This window comes from Trachurus trachurus (assembly GCF_905171665.1).
Source record: "Trachurus trachurus genome assembly, chromosome: 17".
Classification (NCBI taxonomy): Eukaryota; Metazoa; Chordata; class Actinopteri; order Carangiformes; family Carangidae; genus Trachurus; species Trachurus trachurus.
In genome coordinates this window covers 33,700,837-33,722,075 of record NC_139900.1, presented here as the reverse complement: position 1 = coordinate 33,722,075, position 21,239 = coordinate 33,700,837, and the positions used below count along the sequence as shown (strand labels likewise).

General features: G+C 41.7%; 1 protein-coding gene across 1 annotated transcript in view; it reads left to right on the top strand.

Moving 5' to 3' along the window:
• Window positions 1–2,338: 2,338 nt before the first annotated feature.
• Window positions 2,339–21,239, top strand: part of LOC311000755 (receptor-type tyrosine-protein phosphatase S-like) — a 67,004-nt gene continuing 48,103 nt past the window's right edge. The window contains exons 1-2 of the mRNA XM_083991581.1: window positions 2,339–2,654; window positions 15,975–16,192. Of these exons, the coding sequence (XP_083847707.1) occupies window positions 16,048–16,192 (145 nt within the window). The 5' untranslated portion in view covers window positions 2,339–2,654; window positions 15,975–16,047. The remainder of the gene's footprint in view (window positions 2,655–15,974; window positions 16,193–21,239) is intronic.

Below are 21,239 nucleotides of genomic sequence, written 5' to 3'. Positions count from 1 at the left end.
GTAGAGACAGGGCACTTACCCAGCTAATTTTAGGGGTCTTTTGCCCGAGCTCAACTCTGAAAATGGGAATACTGTAATGCTATACAGTCAGGCAGGTCATAGGGTGACTGGCAGAGACAGTGCGCAGACAACAGAGACTGCATTATTCAGACAGGAAACAGAAACGGTCTGAGCTAATTAATTTCATACAGTAGATGGCAGCTGCTGGAACATTGTCCCAGCCTAAAATTATGATTAAATGCTTTCGTTACTGTTTATTCTTTATCTAAATGTGCCATGGGACCTGTTGGCAGAGTATCTACTGAAGTATTTATGACACCATGTATTCATTGATTCTGCTGAAACAAACAAATAACTTGACCTGTAACATCAGATTTCTAAGATTTAAAAAAAAAAAAAAAAAACTACTATTGGTATTGGGACAAACTGGGGGCATGTCTTATTTTTGCTCCAAAACTGTTCCTAATATTTTTAATATAAATTTAAAATCATTTGAAGCATTCTTCTGCCAACAAAAGAAAACACAACAGGCATACTGGCATTCCTCATCTTAAATTATTGAGCCCTTTGTGTAAATGCTTCCATCCTCAAGTAAACGCAACGTCACATAATAGTAACTTCCCACTAGATGTCACTAGCAACAAAGAAAATCAATGAGACTGGTAGCCTTTGTCCCTTGAGGACCATGCGATAGACTCAAAAACTGTAGCTTCCAATTACCGTCAAAAGTGATGGCAGTTGGTTAATTTTCCTGTCTCTTCCTCACACTCTGTCAAGCAGTCTTTGTGTCATAGAGCAGTGGAGAAAGAGAAAATGAGCTGTTGAGAATGACTTTTACCGAGCCATTAGGCAAAGGCTGAAAATGCATTTATACCGTATCTGCGTGAAGAAATAATATAAATGTACCGTAAATACCTTGTTAAGTAGATTTGCTGATGCCGAGTCAGGGTCAGCGGAAAAGTCAAAATAAAGCCTCCTGGAGTGTCACGCCACCCCTCAAACACCATACTCCAACACCTCAGACTTTGCCCTTGTGGCAGTGGTTTTTCCTCATGTTGTGTGACCTAAATATGATCATATCCTGAAAACAAAGGCTGAATTATGTAGTATCTTTAAGGTTCAGAATTATGAGGCTTTTTTTAATTTCCAATTTCATTTTTATTAACATTTTTCCAGCAAAATTAGTGTTGATATGGGTGGCAGCACTGGAGCAGAATTGTCTCTATATGCCCATATACACATATTTCATGTCCTAAGGTAAGAGTCGGGTATGCAGGTATATCTAATATAGATTAAGATATATATAATTCATTAAATCCGGTTATTCTTTGTTGGATAGTCTGCCTGCAGCCATTTCCATCCCATGCTTTCCAAAAAAGAAAAAAAATAATTTAAATAGATAGCCTACTCATCCTTTATCAGGGATTTTGCCCTTGCATAATGGATTAAAATTAAATTAATCTCTCTTTTTTTTTTTAAATATACCTTTAGGGGGGAAAGTGCATTTGGGGACAAGATATCAGTTTATCTCATTGATAAGAATGATTGATTTGTAACGTTGACTTTAACCTCATTTATGTTTCAGCAAAACCTTAATCAAGACAGGTTTTATTGCAGGGCAGTTGTATTAGACTGCATTGGCTTTAATAGGTGAACATAACAAACTGGCAACTGAGTGTTGGTCCCTGCAGGACAAATAAGGTGAGTACCTCTTTGCATCTCCCTAACGATAATTTTGTTAACTTAATCTATGTTACTATGTTATTTACCTACTGTGGTGTTATTAATATGTTCTCATAATATCCCACAGTGAGCTATATTTAACCTGCAATATTTTACAGTGTCCAGCTATAATTATTGAGAGAGTTCTGCTCTGTAGGAGCTGAAATTGGGCTCTGACTCTGTATTCATGCCAGAAGCTATGATTAGACACTATATTATGGGAATCTACTGGGTTTCAAGGTGCTTATCTTCATTTTAGCCCCTGGGGAGCCGAGTGGAAAAATCAGTCACCAATACACAAGACCGACCTACCTCAGCAGCCACCTCTCTTTTTTTTTTCTTTTTTCTTTTTTTACACCAGTCAGCGATCCAGCCAGAGGTGGAGGAGGTGGTGATGCTGGGGTTGGGGGATGTGGGGTTGGTAATGGGGGTAATGGAGGTGATGGGGGATACGGTTGCTATTGGAGATCTTGCCTGCATCACGTCATGTATGTGAAGGGAGGGAGGGACAGAGCACCGGTGGGTGTTTGAAAGAGAGAGAGAGAGAAAGAGAGAGAGAGATAGGAGGGGTAGGAGAGGAGAGCAGAGGGAGGGAAAGAAGGAGGAGGGCATTGAGGAAGAAGGCAGGGAGTATCAATGACATCAACCAGCAGTATCTGAGGCCGCCCGACCAGCAATGCTCTCCCGACAAAAGGGCTGAGGAGCAGCCGTGACCCGCTGCGCTCCCGAGTGGTCGGTCGACATCCAGGACGGTGGAGTGGGGCACCGGCGATGTGTGCATGCATCCTCCACAAAGACAGACCTTTCTCTGAGTGGAGCTCTGCTGCCACTGGATTACATTTATCCTTGCTGTTTCCGGGGAAGCTTCCAGCTGCAAATCCACCCACATGAATCTACCAGACAGAAAAGAAGACGGAGCACTTCCTACCAAGGTAACCTGCATCCTACATCCTTGTACAGTTGATGTTTGCAGCCGTGCACCCCACCCAGGCGGCTTATTTTCACTTGTCGAATAGCCTCTCGGAAACTAATGAGGTAAGAGTAGATCCCAGCCCGGATGAAATTTCACCGTTTAGCTTTTCTCAAGGGGGCGAGTGTGTTCTTTGCATTTTTCTCTTTCATCCCAGCATCACTTGAGAGTTTGTTTCTAACGTTTGGGTGAAAGGCTGACCGCCTGGCTGTGCGGATCGGGCTGGTTGGCAACAGCGCTGTGAGTGCGCGTCCCCCTTCACCCCCCTTCCCCTCCTCCTCCTCCTCCTCCTCATTGTTGGCTGGGCAGCATGAGGGACCCGGGCAGACTGGCAAAGCCTTTGTTCCTCATCCACTCTCATTTAAACTGGCTTCTTTTCTGATAGCCCTTTAAAGCTCTCTCAAGGTAAAACGAATCTGGTGTTAAGTCAGATTTGATTAAGTCAAAGAAATGGGGGTGGGGGGGATGTAGACAATAACATTGGAGAATAAAATGCCAAACCTTGTTAAAATTAAATAGAGCACATGCATCCAGTAGATTTTCCAAGGATGTTTAAAAAAAAGTCAGAGGAATCTCGAAGTCTGAGTGATATTTCAATGATGTCACAGCAAAGTAAAAAATCCCCTTATGATAATGTCATTCCTGTCACTTTTGAAAAAGCTATCACAATCACAATATGAATGCATATGGGCTATTATATTAGTATTAGAGTTATTTTCTTTTTGGGCACCAGGTGGTAAGATGGATGGACTTATTTGGCAAGATTGTTTTCTAGACAATAGAGTGATGGCTGCATCTGTTACTCTCAAGCATTACTTAAAACAAGCCCATCTGCACAGATAGGCAGTGTTTTGTAGTCCATGGTCCTCTCATAGGACTATAATTATATGCAGAAGGATTTGCTGTTAATGCAGCCACTCACGCATACAGGCAGAGTGTAATTTAATGATACATCGATTCATCCTGACACATTTTCCGAGGGCTATTGCTTGTTTGGGATTTAATCATGTACACTTCAAATGCCTGTTTAGGTTTTCTGTATTTCCGCTGTGTGGCCTGTGTAAACTGGAAAATTGCACAGTTGTGGTGAAATCCGAGGGAGGTCTTCCTCCTCACACACAGATGGGAAATTTTCCCCGGGGCACCGTGCGTTTGCTGGTTATTGTTCCAGACCATTTCCACATCCCTAATTATTTTAATCAGTCATTTTTACACATGGATTCCTCTCTTTAGTAAACTCCCAAGATTTTTTTTATCCTGTCTTTTCAGCTCTACTCCCTGCCTAACAGAAGAATACACAAGGCACTCCATCTGCATGAAAGGGACAGGGATCTAGATATTTGCATTATTTTGACAAAGAAAAGTCATTATGTAGAGGCAGAATAATTCAACTGGCAAATTTTCTCATATCAAATATTCTTCTCTCTGAGTCAAGAGATGCTCGGCCCCACAGGTATTCAACCAGGCTCTGTTCAGAGAAGCAGCTTATGAAATCAGTAATGGCATGTACTCCCTTAAATAGCATTTCACAGAGTTCAACCATAGGTCTCAATGGTTTCCTGCTCCTTCCAAGTAGATACCACTGTAAGATCCTTCCAGACTTGAATATGCTAGATGATGTGTGCTCCCAGTGGTGCAGCTTTGGTTTCACGTCAAAGCCCTCATTGAAGTCTTATTCCCACATTCTCACAGCAGCCTCACCCTACCTGCACCGCTCGCTGCTTTCCCTCTGCTTTCCTTCTGCTTTCCTTCTTTGTGTAACACGTTATGCCCATCCATGGATTTTGTCAGAATCTGTGTGAATGCTCTGCATTAGCTTTGCTGCGCCCGTCAGCCGGAAGGAGGGAGAACATCAAGGCATGCAACTTTGATGCTGGGAGCGTAGCCACCTGTATTACAAGCAGACAGAAACTTTGTTGTTGTCTAGGCATTGATATTAATTGACCTTTTCAAAGCCCCACAAACACAGAGCTCTTGCTTTTCTTCTTGTTTATTCAAAAGGCTGCTGAAAACAGCGTATGCAGCATGCAGAATGAAGCATCAGGGCAAGACATGGTTGAAATTATTGCAACAGTTTTTCCTGAGTTTGTTTTATGTATTACATGAGGTCAATTAAGATATTCAAACTGATGCCAAGCCAAGGAATTTTACTGATATAGACCAAATCAACAAAATCTTCTCAGAACATACGACACTCTCCTAGTTAAACCTCTGAAAGATTTCTCTCCCTGGACTGCACCTGCAGGATGCACGATAAAATTATAATTTCTTATTCATTAATTACAACTTTGTTAATCCAGTCTCTTGAGAAATATTATATATAAATACTATCTGTTATGGTATTGTTTATGCAATCATATTATGATATATGATCCCCACTGTCTTATTGTTTTAATATTTGAAGGGACCAGTGTATAATCCTGAGCATTTTTTAATTTCATTACTGGATGAAAAGAGGAGAGGAGAAATCTTGTGTTATGTAATGCTGAGAACAGCTCATTGCACTTAATTCCAACCATATCACTCACCCCTGAACTCTAAGGTTGATATGATAACACATGCAGTAGGAAACATGTCTTTATGGAATTGCATCATCAAATGTCAATTTGCATTAGACAGACTTGCAAACATTAAACAAAAACAGTTTTCACCATTGAAATAATGTAGAGATAAAACGAAACAAAAAAAAGAATAGTAAGATTAGAGCAGTATATGGGCATATCTTTTGATCATATACTGTAGTTAAATACTTTTACTGTCATCATGTGCAAAATTATTTAATAAATCTTATCACTCAGACCTGTCTATCTTTAGAAACCTCATTTCAACGAGTTCAGTCTGTACTGAAGTGTCTCATCACCGTTGTCCTACTTGGTAGATGAACTACGTTATATTATTTACATAGATAATAGATGGGTCATTTATATGCACATAAACAAGTAGTGGAAAGTACCTGTGCCTGAAAAACTCCACGACAGCCTGCTAGTGCAGACCCGACTCAGTGTGTTGTTGAGGATCTCTATAGTGAACCAGACCTATAATTATCCTTTCTCCAGCCAGGAGGTCATCCGCAATTATGTGTGTGTGTTCATCATGTGTCTGTGTTTCCATGTGTGCATATGAGTGAAGGCTAAGAGATCGGTTGTGACTTGACTGATGCCCTTCTCCAGATGAATCAGAGATTCTGATGTGTCAGCAGGGATGAATAATGCACACTCCTCCACTACCTCTCTTCTCCTCCTCTCTTCTCCACCTCTTGTCTTTAGTCATTCGCCTCTCTTTTCATCACAACTGCCACATCTGAAGACATCTTCACCCTCCTTCTTACCCCTCCCTCTCCTCCCTCATGCAAAAGAGGGCATTATTTCCCTGCTGCTGTCCTCCGGTCAACCCGTCTCTCTCTGCTGTAACAACTAACTCCTTCTTCTCCCGAATGAAATCTGATCTTTGTCCTTTTTCTGCAGAACTTTTACAGAATTTATCTCTCTTTAGAAGTTTCTGCACATTGTGTAATTGGGAAACATGTTTTCCATCTGCTGACATTTGCACTGAAAGTGGTTAAATGTGTTGATGTGCACAGCTAATTATCCAATCATGAAAGAGGAAGTGCAGCTATTGACTGTGTTCGACAGTTACATCCCTGACTGACAGGAGTCTTTAGTAGGGTATAGGGCTGACTGACAAGATGGCTGACGAAGCAGAAGACAAACTACCTAATCAGAACTTGGAGAACGTGTGGGCACCGTCCACTTTGAAGTGTACAGTTAGCTGCCAATAAATGTTCAAAACCAGAATATTCTATGCACCTTACTTCTAACTCTTGACAAGTTCTCAAGAGTATTTTCAATTCCTGGAGTGAGAAACTCCTCTTCGGTGCATGCATAGAGAATTGGATTCATTTGGGCTGGATTGGTGCCAAAATAGTATTGAGACTTTGCAAGACAAGAAATGAGAAGACTTTTGCTTGGTATTGCCCTATTCGTGAGATGAAAGCATAATGAATGCTAATGCCCAGAGCAAAATTGTGCCTATGCGCCTCATTGTGTGGCATAGCTGTAGGGACGACAATGTCCGTAGGCCTGCCCAACTCTTTGTTCCAGATTGAGAGATCTCAGTTGTGAAATCCTTGAGACTTTGGTGATTGTCCAACTTTTATTGGGTATCATTATATCATCACATCAAAATTTTAATTTGTCCAATATTTTAAGTTATTGCTAATAATGAAAAAATAATGGCATTTAGCGTAACTTGTTTCTAATGATAATTAGTAAATGTTAGCTTGCTAGCATGGTAGAGTGAGGTGGTAGCAAACGTTATATCTGCTCAGAGCATACTCACATTAGCATGTAGCTCAAAGTACTGCGCCCACATACAGGCAGCTCTCAGAGCTTTTAGTGTTACCCGAGTGATTCAACATGATAATAACTAACGGTAATTAAGATTTTATATTTTCTGAACAAGTAGACCTGGTGCATTTAATTGCTGCCTTTCTAAAACAACTGTGTGCTGTTGTAGTCAGTGCTACAGACCCACGAAAAGGAAAGGTTTTGGCATGCCTCCATAAGCCTTTTAGTGAAAGAACATCTTTATTGCATCAGTGAAACAGCTCTTCTCCACCAAAAGACCTTTACCACGCAGGATACAAAAGTGACAACTTCCAGGAAACTTACAGCTCTGTTTCATCATCACAACTCCCAGACAGAAAAGTTAAAAGCTAGAAGATTGGAGTCTCTGTGGGGTCAGCAGGAATGCTCTGTGTATGTTTGTGTGCGAGTGGGTAGATGCAGGTATATTGCTCTCGAATGCAGTCCGACATTTTTTTCTTCTCCTGGCATTTCAGTATTTGTCTGTCTCTAAAGCACACAGGATGCCGTGTTAGATGAAGTATTTGTTTGACGGAGGTGAGAGTAATGGCTAGTCACTGGTGGAAAGCATCCGTGCTCAAGTCTGTTACCCTTGACAAGCATTTCATCTCTTCACTTACCGGGACACACTCTATGTCTGATTTCAGCAATGAGACGGAGGACAAATGCATTTTTTCTACCCCATTACTCCTGTTTTCAATTCTATTCACAACTTTATCGTCCCTCAAGGAGAAATTCATTTGGCGTCACAAATCTCATCTCCATCAGGAAGTCATGCAACGGCTGGTTAGTGAGAGAGCGGCAAAGACTGGTTGCCTGTGTGGCACGTAAATAGGATTTGTTCACCAGCATACAGAGCCTCAGAAATCAGCCCTGCTATTAAATGGGGATTCCAACATTTTTATGCTTTAAATGGACCTTAACTAAATGCATGAGAGCAAAATTGTAAAAGACTGTGAAGTATTTGTTAATCTCCTACTGTATGGATGATATCACTGTTTTTGCAGAACACTGACTGTTGTAGTCGTGAGATAATGAGCTCTCAGTGGACAACGTGTCATGTGACCAAAGTAGACAGGTGATACCATGGCAGCACAAATACACAGGAGAGCTTTGGATCCTGGGCAAACACAACATTGTGTCTCCAGAAAATTCACAAGCGCCTCCCTGGAGATATTTTACATAAGCAAAGAATGAAGAAAGGATTGCTTCAAGATTACAGTAAATGAGCGGATGCAGATCAGTGCTTGTTAAATTGTGCAGATTTGTGCCATGTGTGTATTTGTGATGTATGTTGAGTGCCTGCAACGGATGGTATTCACTCTATAAATCAATACAAAGATGAATCAATTTGAAGATGTCTATGGAGCTTACGTTAATGACATCCCCATTGGATAATTGTATATGAATGATCTATCAATATGAGGTTATTAAAACAGAGCCGTGTGTTTCTGCGGGCTACTGTTATCACTCTCATGATAAGCTTATCAACAAGCTCTTCAATCTGCTTTACACAACCTGACTTTGTCTGCTGACTGGTGTGTAGGTTGCGCTAAACAGCCGAAACGAGGAGGGAAAAATGGCTGGCATGTCTCATTAATAAAGAACAATTGAAATATGATGATGGCCGGGACGATGACAGTGACGTCCAGGAAGATGAAGGTGTTCTCTGTTGTCAGGGAGCTTTAGTCCTGCTCCAGGAGAAGCTCACTAATTGGCTGCGGTGTGTCTTGGCTGGCAGTGTGTGTGTGTCTTCCATATGTGTGTAGATGTCTGTGTACGTATGCTGCTCAATGGACTTTTTAATCATTCATTTTATTAAGAAATAATGGTAAAGATGGGTCAATAGAAACTGGGCCTGTGATCATTTTCAGAATACATTTATTAACAGTGTTTCAAATCCATGTAAAGAGGCAACAGTGTGGCTTAGATTGTGATTTGAGATTGGTCCTGTAATCAGATGATTTACATAATGTTTCTCCTCTCATGTGTCAGACCTGTTTAACAATTAGGGATGTACATGTAAGTGCATAACTATGTGGACATCAGTATGTATATACAGTTCTCTCTCCCGCTAGGATAAGAGTCTGTGCCAGCCTTAGATATGCTAATTGGACAGTGAGTTGACAAGGACTCAACCATCAGCCTGTGTAATGAGCCGCTGCACAGAAGATCGGCTGCCTCTGAAGAGAAAGCAACACACAGAATGAGAGAGAGTGAGGAACAGAGGTCGCTGGGAGAAATTACCAAATATGTTTGGATGTTTGGGAGATCTGTGTTTTGTCGTTCCAGCTGAGTGAGTGTGGTGTGGGTGAGTGTACGAGGACGTACACGCAGCTTGTTGTTGGGTCGGGTGAAGCTCTATCTGTAAAGTGTCAGTTTTGTTTGCAAGAAAAAAAAAATCCACATTTTAGCTGGATGACAACGCATATTTGGCATTACCCTAAGGGCTTTGAAAGAGGTTTATGAGCCTAAAGGGTTGAAAAATTGACTCAGCTCACGGAGGAGCAAGTAATCCTTCAACTTATTTGAAAGCATGAAAATTGTTGAAATTGAAGCTGCAAGGTTTTCACCCAACATTGTTACGCATAGATCTCCTTTTAAACCAAAATTGGGACATGTTGTTGACATTGTGTGCACATTTTCTGTGGCCGTTTTGCCTTCACTTTCTTACCTACAGTCAAACATGATAAGATGTACATAACATTTAGTTTTTATTGCAGCTGAGATTTGGACCCATGTTTTCAAAGTAATACATTAAAGGGTTTAAAGGCTTTATAGCTTTGTAATGCTTTCTATCCTATCATAATACATCTCTCAAGTCTTTTTTTTACATTGGGCGTCTAATCGTTTGAAAAGAAACAAACCTCATTTCGTTAAAGCGAGCGTGGGTGAAAGCAGCACCGCAGTAAACAGGTGGCATTACATTAGTGACTGATTAAAAGACCATTAGCTGCTGAAATAAAGGTTAAAGTATAATGTTCTCGTATTTAATGTAATGTTGAACCACATACAACAGATGTACGGTGTTACGCCTCTTTATCTCATTTAAAGGAAATTTTAGATTTACTAAAACAGACTCCTCATTCCAGCAGCACTAATACTTTACTTCCTGCGACCTAAACAGCTTAACTTAGCCTATAAACACTTGGTCTGTATTTTCCCCCCTGTTCTAACTCCCTCCGATAATCTCCACTATATACACTTTTATACTGTTTGGTGATACATTTCCTGCTTAGTGTGAGCCAGTCCATCTGTTGCGGGGCTCTTTTGAGGCAGATTTATCTTACTGGAGGTCTCTACCCAGTCGAGTTTGTCCGACCTTGGAGCCCCTTTCAAATGCGTGGGTGTGCATTTGCTGCACCATTGTTGGACTGCTGCAGCTTTGCCATGTCCTCGGCATGCAGAGATTGAGGTCAAAGTGAAACTTAGTTTGGTTATTTTGGCATATTAGTATTGGGGTGGGAGAAGGTTTCAGTCACGCTTTCCTCTCTATGCCTCTCTTTGTTCCTCATCACGAATCCATGTGTTCTTCCGGCTGTGAATGCACTTGTGAGGAACAAAAACTGAAGCACTTTCAGAATTTCAAAATGGGGAGCAGTGATCTAACAGCTGAAATAGTCATAAATAAAAGTTATGGGGGTGTGTAATGTTGTTGATATGCTGATGCTGTCTGTGCAGTGTGAAAGGCTGGTAGCCTCATCACTCGAAGGAAAGTGTAGAGATGAGGAAATTATACACTCTTACATAAGCAGAAGTTGTCATTCTAGTATCTTATGCCTTCTCCTCTTGTTAGCTGCAGGTGATCAGTTAATTAAATTATGACCTCGAGCAAAACTCTTGCTCCCTGCCAGAGAAAGCCATGCAGAGAGAACAAGTGGGTGGATACAGTGTTTAAAATTTTTTTCATGATCCCAAGAAAGCTATTATTATGAGTCGTGATATCATTTTTTCATCATAATGAGAAAATCATGCTGGTTTTCTGAAGATCACATGATAAATGAGTATAAAAGGAAACCTGGTACTGCAGATACATAAAAGAGATATGAAAGCGCCAGCACAGGGAACACACTGTGGATAACTGAACACCTACTGCACACACACGCCGATCAAAACGAGAGACAGGAGCTGTGCGCATACATACGACTTCTCAATATGGAAATTAAAAATCTTTTGATTGTCAATCACAGCTGTGGACTGTCGTCTAGAGCTCACTGTAGCCTGTAATACAGAGGCTGAAAGAAAGAATAAATTAAACAAATAATGATTTTGTGAACTCAAACAAGCAGCAGATAATTTAAACAGGATTCTTATCAATTTGTTTAAGCTTTATTTAAGACCACAACAGACCTACATAAAAAATAACAATGCAAAAATGCAGATAATTAATTGATTTATGATTTCATGAGAAAACATTTGTTCAAATCACTCCATTATCAATTAAGCAGTTTTTTAATTAATGTGCAATTAGCAATTTCATCCATAATTTAGTTTGGTAATAATTGAAACCTGTAAAATGCTAATCACATTCCCCAAGAATTCGGAGTGATGTCTTCAGTTGGCATTCAACAGTCAGATTCTACAATATGTGCGATATGACATGAACTGAGAAAAATGGGTAAATGATTGAATGGACCGAGTCGGTGTCTACATTTTCTGATCAAATATTCAATGAATGAGTATTTATTGAGCAGCACACTGCTTTAAAAATGCACATAATAAATAAAGACACATACCATATGTAATTATTTATTATGTGCATTTTTTCTTTCCCTCCGTTTCTACAGGTTTGGTGTGATTTTTCCCCCCCCGCTGTGTCCGTGAGTCATATTTTCTCTCAGCAGTGTCATTTGAAACTCCAGTGGAAACCTTGTTTACGGCCCTATACCAGTGATGAAAACTGTAGCTTCTCTTTGGGAACGTTATTGGTTCTCGTCAATATTTCCCATACTTCTCTCACTGTTTGGATCCGTGTTGTGTGGGGCATCCAGTCAGCATCTTGTCTCCCAGAGACGTAGTTAAAGAACCCAAGTCTCCGGATTCATTTATATTCAGGGCAAAGAATCGCTGTGTGAGTGACAGGTGTGTTTTCTTGTTAGAGAGGAGCCTCAGATATTTTATTTCCACAGCTAAAAATGTAACCAGGGCGGTGCAGCTCATGCCTGCAGTAAGCCGTGCTTCATCCTGTGCCTCTGATCCTCAATGTGTGTGTGTATGTGTGTTCATGCATGTGTGCGTGTGCCCGTATATTTCTGTGTCTGTGGGCTGTGTGTTTAAGAGAGAGAGAAGGGAAGTGTGAGTGAGTGAGTGCCAATCTCCCCCATGATGCTTTGCCATCTGTCATTTTTTGTGTGTGTGTGTGTGTTGCATGTGTGTGTCTATGTTTTTGTGTGTGCCTGGCCCTGTTGGTGTGCATGCATTTGTGAGTGTGGTTTGCCTACAGTGTCCAGGGTCATAGGAAACATGGGGTAATATCAGCCCTATCCCCTGCTTGTTTCTGACTAATACATAGTTCCTTCTCCAAACATTTCTTAGCTGGCACACAAAGCTATGCATTATTCAAGAAAAGTTATTTTTGTGCTGGAAAAACCCTAAGTTTCAGAATCACTGGTAAAAACTGTGAATGAGGACAAATGACAGTGTATGCAATCTTATCATTCAACCCTAAAAAAAGTTTTTGGTGCCTTGCACATCTGTAGATTTTTTTCCCCCTCCCATCACTTTCCCAACAAAAGAATGACAAAATGACAAAAAGAAAGGTTTTTTCCTTCGACACTGATGAAATGCTTGTTCACAGCACTGGATGCAAATTAATGCTAAAAGAAATCAATGAAAAAAGAGAGAGGGTTAAAACTTCCTATCAGGTGCGCTATCTCACAGCTAGCATGGCGCTGCAGGAAACATATCTGGTTTTCCTTAGCGCGCTCCCGGCTCGTCGTCATGGAGACAGGCCTTGTGAGACCATCTCATCTCATCCCACTTGTCGCGATACGCATCATGGGTAAAAAAAACGGGGGGAGGGTAGGTGGAGGTAAGGTGTGGGTGGTGGGGTGGAGGGGGGGGAACGAGGTGAGAAAAACAAAACATGTCATCTTCTGAAGGGCCCCAGCGGAGCGGGTGCAGGTTGGATGCCACCTAAACAATGTTATTTCATCAGCCTGATGGAGCACAATAACCAGTGTACATTTCACCACCTGAGCTGTGGTGTCATTATCTGCTTCCCCGCAATAAATAGCACATGTATCCCCATCAATCTATCTGTCTGGCTGACCATCTGTGTTGTCACGCTGAAAAGGTAATAAGACCATCCCCTGCTGTCTTCTCTCTGGATGCTGAGCCAGATGATTAGGAAGAGCAGGCTGTGATATCTGTGAGGGGGCTGCAGAGACTGTAGGTAAAGCCTGAGTCATGAGAATATTCATGCTCACAATGGTCACACCTTTTTAATTCTGCTTCCCCCTAACAAGCAGAGTGCATGGCTGGTCTCGGTCTACATGTGAGGAGAGGAAGAGTCCTGTGTGCCATGCTATTATCGCACAAGCACAAACATGCTCAGGCTGGCATGAGTGCGCTACTGTTTTGGCTCGCTAGCCCAACATCCACAGCTGTAGGACAAAAGCTAAGCCCTTTTGTTTGAATTGTGTCAATGGACCAGCAACAGCTGGAGCAGCCGGTGCAGGGCAGCTGGGGAAGAGGAAGAGGATTTGGATACAAGCAGGGTTTAGAGTGTGTACTGTATAGAGGGGGAAGGAGATGAATGATTGGGTGCCACAGAGGAGATGGCATCAAGAGAGGAGAGGTTAACTGGGGAGGCGGAAGAGGAAAGTGGAGAGAGGAAGGAGATGAAAGGAGATGGGAGAAGAAGAGATTTCATGGAATATGGAGACTAATACAGGAGTGAGACAAGGGTAAGATTAAGGATTAGGTAGAGGGTGAGTGACTATAGTGGAGGTAGAGCAGAGAGGTCTCTGTCAGCAGGTGAAAACAACAGGTAGGGCAGGATAAACTGAGAATGATAGATAGGGTTCGACTCGGGTCACTGACAGATACAAAGTCCTCCGCAAATCTAGCGTACAGGACGGAGGAAGCAGACACTGCAACATAGGAGGAGTACCTAATGTTTCAGTGGCCATGTGGCTCCACGCAGAGCAGTAGCTCTAGTTAGATTAACGGTTGCAAATTGAGTTTCCGTAAGAGGAGAATTTACTTAACATGCTGCCAATGGTGCTTGAATGAGCTCTTGATCTGATTTTTCTTATCACATTGTTCAATTGAAAAGGGGATGCTGAAAGCTTTTCTATTCAACGTCTATTACGCAGCGTTAGATAAGACGAGGGCAGAGCGGCGAGAAAAAGAGCCGGGATCAGATAGACAAGCCATGTTTTCAGATGAGCTATTTTTAGTGTTGGGACTGGCAGACAGTAATGTGTTTGAGCAGGTCATTAGCTCAATAAGTGGTTGGAGGAGTCTTTGAATATGTAACTCACCAGAAATGCCTCTTTCATTTAGTAAAGGGGAGTAAGGCCTGGCCTAATCTCTGCTACTCCGTTGCTGCCAGTGCATCAGACATGTCAGGGTGAAAATGTGCTTATGGGTGTTTGCATGACAATGCAACCTGTCACCTATGAATGCACCATGTCTGCCTTAGAGCATGTATGATATCCCATAACGGTGCTTGAAGGGAGACATGTGTGACAGATAGCACAAGGGTGATACTCGGTGGTTACTCATTTAAATACAGTATATGGATGTTTTCATGTTTTATGGTTGGCATATTTGTTGTCAGTTGCAGCACTTAGAGTCCAGTGATGTGTTTTATGTTCATGTTCAGCAGCAGTACTGAAGGGATCCTGCAGGGTAATCATGCAACCTTTGCTTCAGGTTAGGGGACACCCCCTTCAGTGCTTCCTCCCTTCAGTTAGTGCAGCCGAGGCGAAGAGAGTTTTGTGCCGGTTCATTCCTTCGCTCAACTTGACATCTCCTCTTTCTAAGGCTTTTACATGTGTGTTTGATATATGACAGGTTAACAAAGGCTCCTTTCTCATTTGGCCTCCCCACCTGCGTTCTGACACATGGGGTGGAGGGGTGGGGGACGGGAGAGCTCCATAGGACTGAGGAGTTATTGACTTCCAGACAGGGAGCTTCTGCACAGCTTGTCTAAATCTCTGAGAGCAGACAGAGCTGAATTATGTTCAGACTTAAAGATGTGCACAACTGCATGTGTTTAGGAAAGACAGCTAAAATACTGACAGAGACCCCCAACCCCACCCCCAAGGCGCAGGATTACCGTAACTAGAGGGGGAATATCTATTAAAACAGCACTTTAATACATTTGCTGTTATTGAATTTCTCTCCATTCCTACTGACCCCTCAATCCTCTTTGTTTCAGTGTTTGTTATTACTGAGGCATACTCCAAATGTATTATTGCATTAACACTTTTATGTGCCACCAGAGCAGTAAAATACTGAACACTAAGAAGGAATTAGGCCAGAGCTAAAATGAAATTATTAGGATGTCTGAGGGGAAAAAACCCTTAAAAATGTATCATTGCAGCTCATTTCACGGCTCACTAGAAAAGGAGACTTATTAATACAGCAGCAGTGCACTGAAAACTATTTCAGTCTGTTTCTTGTCTTAGTTGTTGAGCAGTGGCTCTATTGTTCTGGTATTAGTTCAGTCAGAGTTGGCCTGCTTGCACTGTTAATCCCAAATCAGAAGTGCTCCCACTAAATCAAAAGACTTAATCCTGCATTAGCATTCATTTTTCTTTCTTTCTTTCTTTTTTCCACAAGGAGCCCCCCCCCCCCCCCCCCCCACCTATATGTGAAATTGTATGTTTTCCATCTCTGCCTTTGTGGTGGACTGACATTTCATTTGAAACAGCTGACCTTCATGGGTTTTTTTCTTCTCTCCGCAGAGTGCCTATCCCTGTTGAGTGAAGCCCTACCCGTATCTCTGTCATCTCCGACCAGCCTGCGGTGGTGCCTGCCATGCCTCTGACCAGGACAGGTGGAGTTCTAGCCCAGTCTGGGAGGCCTATCCTGGGGCTCAGCCTTAGCCCCTCCCCCCTGTGTATGCTGCTACCGTTGATTATCCTGCTAACCAGCCCTTTGAGCAGCGTGTGTGGAGCATTAGGTATGACTATTCATCCATTTATCTGTCTGTCTACTAGCTAGCTGCACACACAAAGGGCTAGCCAGCTAGCTGCTAACCAGCTGTAAGGACCTATTGCACGTTCTGTGCATTGATCTTCAATGTATCTCTGACACATGCTGCACAGTATCTGTCCATCAGCTGGGACCCATTTGTTTCACTTGTTTCTCTCCCTCTCAGTTGAATGACAGCTGGTTTATTGTCAGCAGTAAATGTGATGTACAAAAGTGTGAATGCATGTCGGAGAGTGTGTGTGTGTGAGAGTGAACCCTGGCTCGTCACTACATCCGCCCTGGACTGTAGCATTGTTAATGTGTTTTGATAAGCCAGGAGGTCCCATCAGCATGTTTCTCATCATCTCCTTGATAACAACATTTCCACAGATTTCCTGCCTCAGCGATCCACAAAAAATGCTCGGAGACACCCACGCACACACACATGGTCCAATACACTCAGCTGTCACTTCTGAATATATTTTTGAAAGCTGATCGAGGCTAAAGATGGAGATAGCACTTCTCACTGCTTGAAATGGGAATTGTCTAATGTATTTTTCATTCTCCATTTATGTAACCAATTTTAGGCCTTTGAGAAGACTGACGTCACGTTTGAAACATTTTTATTTTCAGTGAAGAGGTAGAATTACACAACAACTTTCAGTTAAAATGTTGTGGGATTGACTATCTCTGCATCTGGACCACCCACAGTGCACAGTGTATCCCTGCAGATAGAACAGACAGTGCCTTTCCTTTAGAAAAGATAAACAGATAAAAAAAAAAAAATGTTAAACTGAGTCTTCTTCTTTACAATATTCCAGAACTTGTAAAGTAGAGTTAGCACAAGGGAGTTTTCAGATCTAATAATAATTTAAAAAAAACTACTAATTGGCAGCAAGGAACTTTGTGCTTTGCTAAGAAAAAAAATCAGCTGAAATGTGATACTTATAATCCAAATTTTCCTTCACCCAAGATGAATTTATTATGGTAATTTTTTCCGTAATAATATGTGTCATTTAGATTTTTTTTTTCAGATCTTAACCATATCCTTCACTGCTTCTCCTGCAAAGCTAAGGAGCTTAATGATTTTTTTGCACAAAACAAATCGGTACACTCTGGGTTGCAGCAGGTGTGTATAGACACACACCTGTGCCTGACTGTTGTATTGAAATGAAGTGAACTGAAAGTCACACACAGGAGACAGAGAGGTATCGCAGCATTATATACTGTATTTGTAAAGAATTATCTGCACATCATTTTGTTTAAAAAAAAAACTGCTTCATATTTAACTCAATATTAATCGCTGACCTCTGTAGATAATGTCTTTTTGACCGATGCTAGATTCTCATTAATTTGCACTGAATAAAGTAAAGACTAAACTCACAGTGAGGATTCATTAACAAGAAATCAAATGTTCTTTCTTCAACAAATGCCTAGTGTCAGAGCCTGTTTTGGCAAATTGCTTTTAAATCCCCTTTTAGCAGAGGCAAAAAAAAGAGATGAATAATTTGGTTATATTGGGGCGATATACGTAACAGACTGCAAATTATCCTTAAATAAGGATACACTCTATGTTCAAACACAAACAATGGCAGACTCTTGCACATGAAGTTAAGTTGCTTAGCTGTCCAGATTTCACATACTTGTATGAGATGGGCCCATAAATCATCCTCACAATACCATTTTTCTTTCTGCAACTACACAGCACACCCTCACTGTCTCATTATCTTTGTATAACAGATTTCTTTTTGTTGCACACATTTGGCTGTGAGACGTAAACAGATTTGACAGCAAAGACACACAAACAGGAAGAGATGCATTATTAAAAGTGGCTTAAAGGCTTGTCAGACCACAGCTGGTTGCACTTAATACCTTTGCCCTAAGTAAAGTCTTTTAAGGCAGAATATTATGCGACTTTTTCATCAACAGATACTCTAATTTCCCAAAAAGAACTTCTTTAAAATGATAAATTAAACTTGTATTTCGTTAGTCTGACCTGAAATAATCTTCAAACTTCCAACTTCTCCATCACATTTTTCATTTTCATTTTCTTTATTTATTGAATTGGGACATGGCATGGTAGCTCCATTATTACACTCCACCTGCTGGTCCTTGTCGTATCTGAGCACAGCAGCAGTCAGTCATTCAGATGATTACAGGTTACAGAAGTGTTTCATTAAAAAAAAAGACCAGTGGTGGATCAGTGGTAGACCTGCCTGGTCCAGTGCAGCAGGATGAAACCTACTGTTAAAGAGACGGCTCTCCTCATTAGTCCTTCATTTCCCAGCAGCTTTCGAGAGCCTTCCAGTCATAACAAGTTCCTGTTCAGTGAAAATCCCGAGTCCAGAGTCAGTGCCTTGCAGGGCTTTTCCCTGGCTTTCAGAAGAGGCTTAAGTGGTAACAGTGCCAGTGGGGTCAGTTTTGCACGAGGATTGGTGCTGAAGCGCATAAGAGACCACAGAAAACATTTTAGTCTCAACATAAAGCCACTGAAACCCATGTTCAAGCACTAAGAAGCACATGAAATTCATTCATAATCCCATAGCCAGGAGAAGACAGTTTTCTGCCATGACTTTTTATTTTTTATTTTTTATTTGTTCACATTCTTATATTGTCACTGTAGGGGAAAGGGTTATTTGCTCAATAGTCTGCATGCCTTTCTAAGAGTCCAGCTGGCAGGAAATATGCTGCTCTTCAGGCCTGAAATGGTGGGCATAAATTTGTTCTGATTGACTATACTGTACCAGCTTTTTGCTTCTTCCTTTTGAGGATTATGACAAGCATAAAATGAAACTACCTTGTGTCTGACATTCAGAGGGGTCTTTAAGAGCAGCACTATAGTACAGCAGCCACAGGAGCACGGTGTCATTCCAGTTACTCTTAAGGCATGGTAGTGAATATGGAACGTGCTCTGTGTGGCTGTTGGCGGGAAGATGCTTTAACAGGCATCTACCAGTGAATTTTTTTTCTTTTTCTTTGCGTTTTGGGCTTCTTTTTAGTTTATGTTCTGTCTTCTGAGCAGAAGTGAATCAACACAGCAGGACCTCACTCACCCAGACATAGGGGAAGTGGGAGGAGGGATCCAGGTTGCCATGGTAAGGGTCATCCTGACTTCACCCTGATGGATAGCAGCGATTCTGTAGCTGAGGAGGAGTTAAGCCGGGTGCCATGGCAACAGGCCACAGACAGCAAGGGTGGGTGCATGAAGTTGTTTGATTGATCTGACTCAGCCACTGTGAAAAATATAGGTTCAGTACTGCTCAATATCCAGAGTTTGCTATTTTCTTACAGAGGGCACCCTGCATCACGACCACTCAGAGCTGTACTGTAGCTCACATTGTTCAAGATGGGAATTAACACATTGTTATGAAAGCACCATTGTGGTGAAAGCAGCTGATGCCAAGAGACTTAACACAGAGGCTGGTTCTGCCCTGGGAGTCAAACCAGAGACTCAAGTGAATATGTCTGAGATGAGGATGCTGCAGAAAGCTCTCAGCATCATGAACAACCCCTTGAAATACATCAGAGCTGACAGCACGAGAATCATTCCCTCACCCTCCCCGCAATTGATCCTTTCTTCATGGAGCCCATCACACTCTATAACTCATCTCTTTTCAGATCACCTTAAACCCCTCCAGTAATGACTATAACATGAACCATTACATCATGTGACAGCAATTGAACTAAACAAGTGCAATAAGTAATTCACTATCTATATTCACTGCGATATCTGTAGAAGGTACCATCAGTACTGTGGTCATCATTTCATCATTTCATCATTTCAATGTGAATGAAATTGAACCAACCACTGACATGTAGGCTAATGTTAATTTGGCAAGACAGCAGTGTTCATAGTGTTCATGAGCTTTATCTGAGCAGCAACTAGCTAACATTACCTTAGCTGAAGCTGCCATAACGTAGTCAACTCTCATGTGTTTATGCTAAGTTAACCTGTAGCTCCTTAAATAAACCCAGCTCAGTAAACAAACTAACGTTAAGTGTAACTTACCGGTACTTTATTGTTGACAGCTCCTCAGAGCAGACTAACGTTAGTGGCAGCTCTTGAAGGCTGAAATCAGGATGATGTGATCACATAAATCAGCTCACTGATTTGAGTTCTACACATGGTTCTGGGCAATTATCCCACGAAAACATCTCTTCTGTTACGTTAGATCTGTAGATGTGTAGTGTTTCCAACAGACTCGCTTTAGTAGCCTCCTGCTACGAACATGGCTAACCAGCTGCTACTGTACCATGGATGTATTATATTAACCCCGTAAGCAGAAGCGATTGCACCGGGGAAACATGTTGCTAGGCAACCATTTCAACGACACATTCTATGATTATTTCGTTATCACGAGAAAACGGTCTTTATTATCTCGAGATAACGAAATAATAAGTCGTTATCACGAGAAAACGAGAATTAAAAAAATATTATGGACGTGGCCGTTCTCGGCTTCCGTAATTACACACACTATACCACATCGCATTATCCATGTCTATAGCTGCACTGTGTAATATTTTCATATTATTATTTTCCCCTGGAGTCTTATTCTTGTCTTCTCACATCCATTGTATTGAATACAAAGATCACCAGAATCTGCAAGTGCAAGTTCTCGATAGGTGTTAGAATGTGCAGGCTGAAAATGACACCTCCGGTATTAATACATTTAAACCAATTATATGCTGTGAATTTGCAGCCAACACTTCTCCTACCTGTGAAACACTCATGTGTCATGACAGTCTGTGCTGTATGCAGTAGCTACAAGGGTAGCCTGCCCTGGAGGAAGAGAGAAAGAGAGAGAGATGGACAGAGAGAGAGTGAGAGAGAGATGTTCCTCTGAAGCCCAACCCCATCTTTTATTTATGACCCACAGGAAGTCCTTCAGCATGTCCTCTAGATGATACCCAGGAAGTAAGCACAACATGCAGCCATCAGAACACAAGTCAGCCTGACCAGTCACTGACAGTGAAATGGGGTGTGGTCAGCAGGGGGGTTGTTGCTGCTTATGGAGTCCGTTTGATGTTCCACTGGG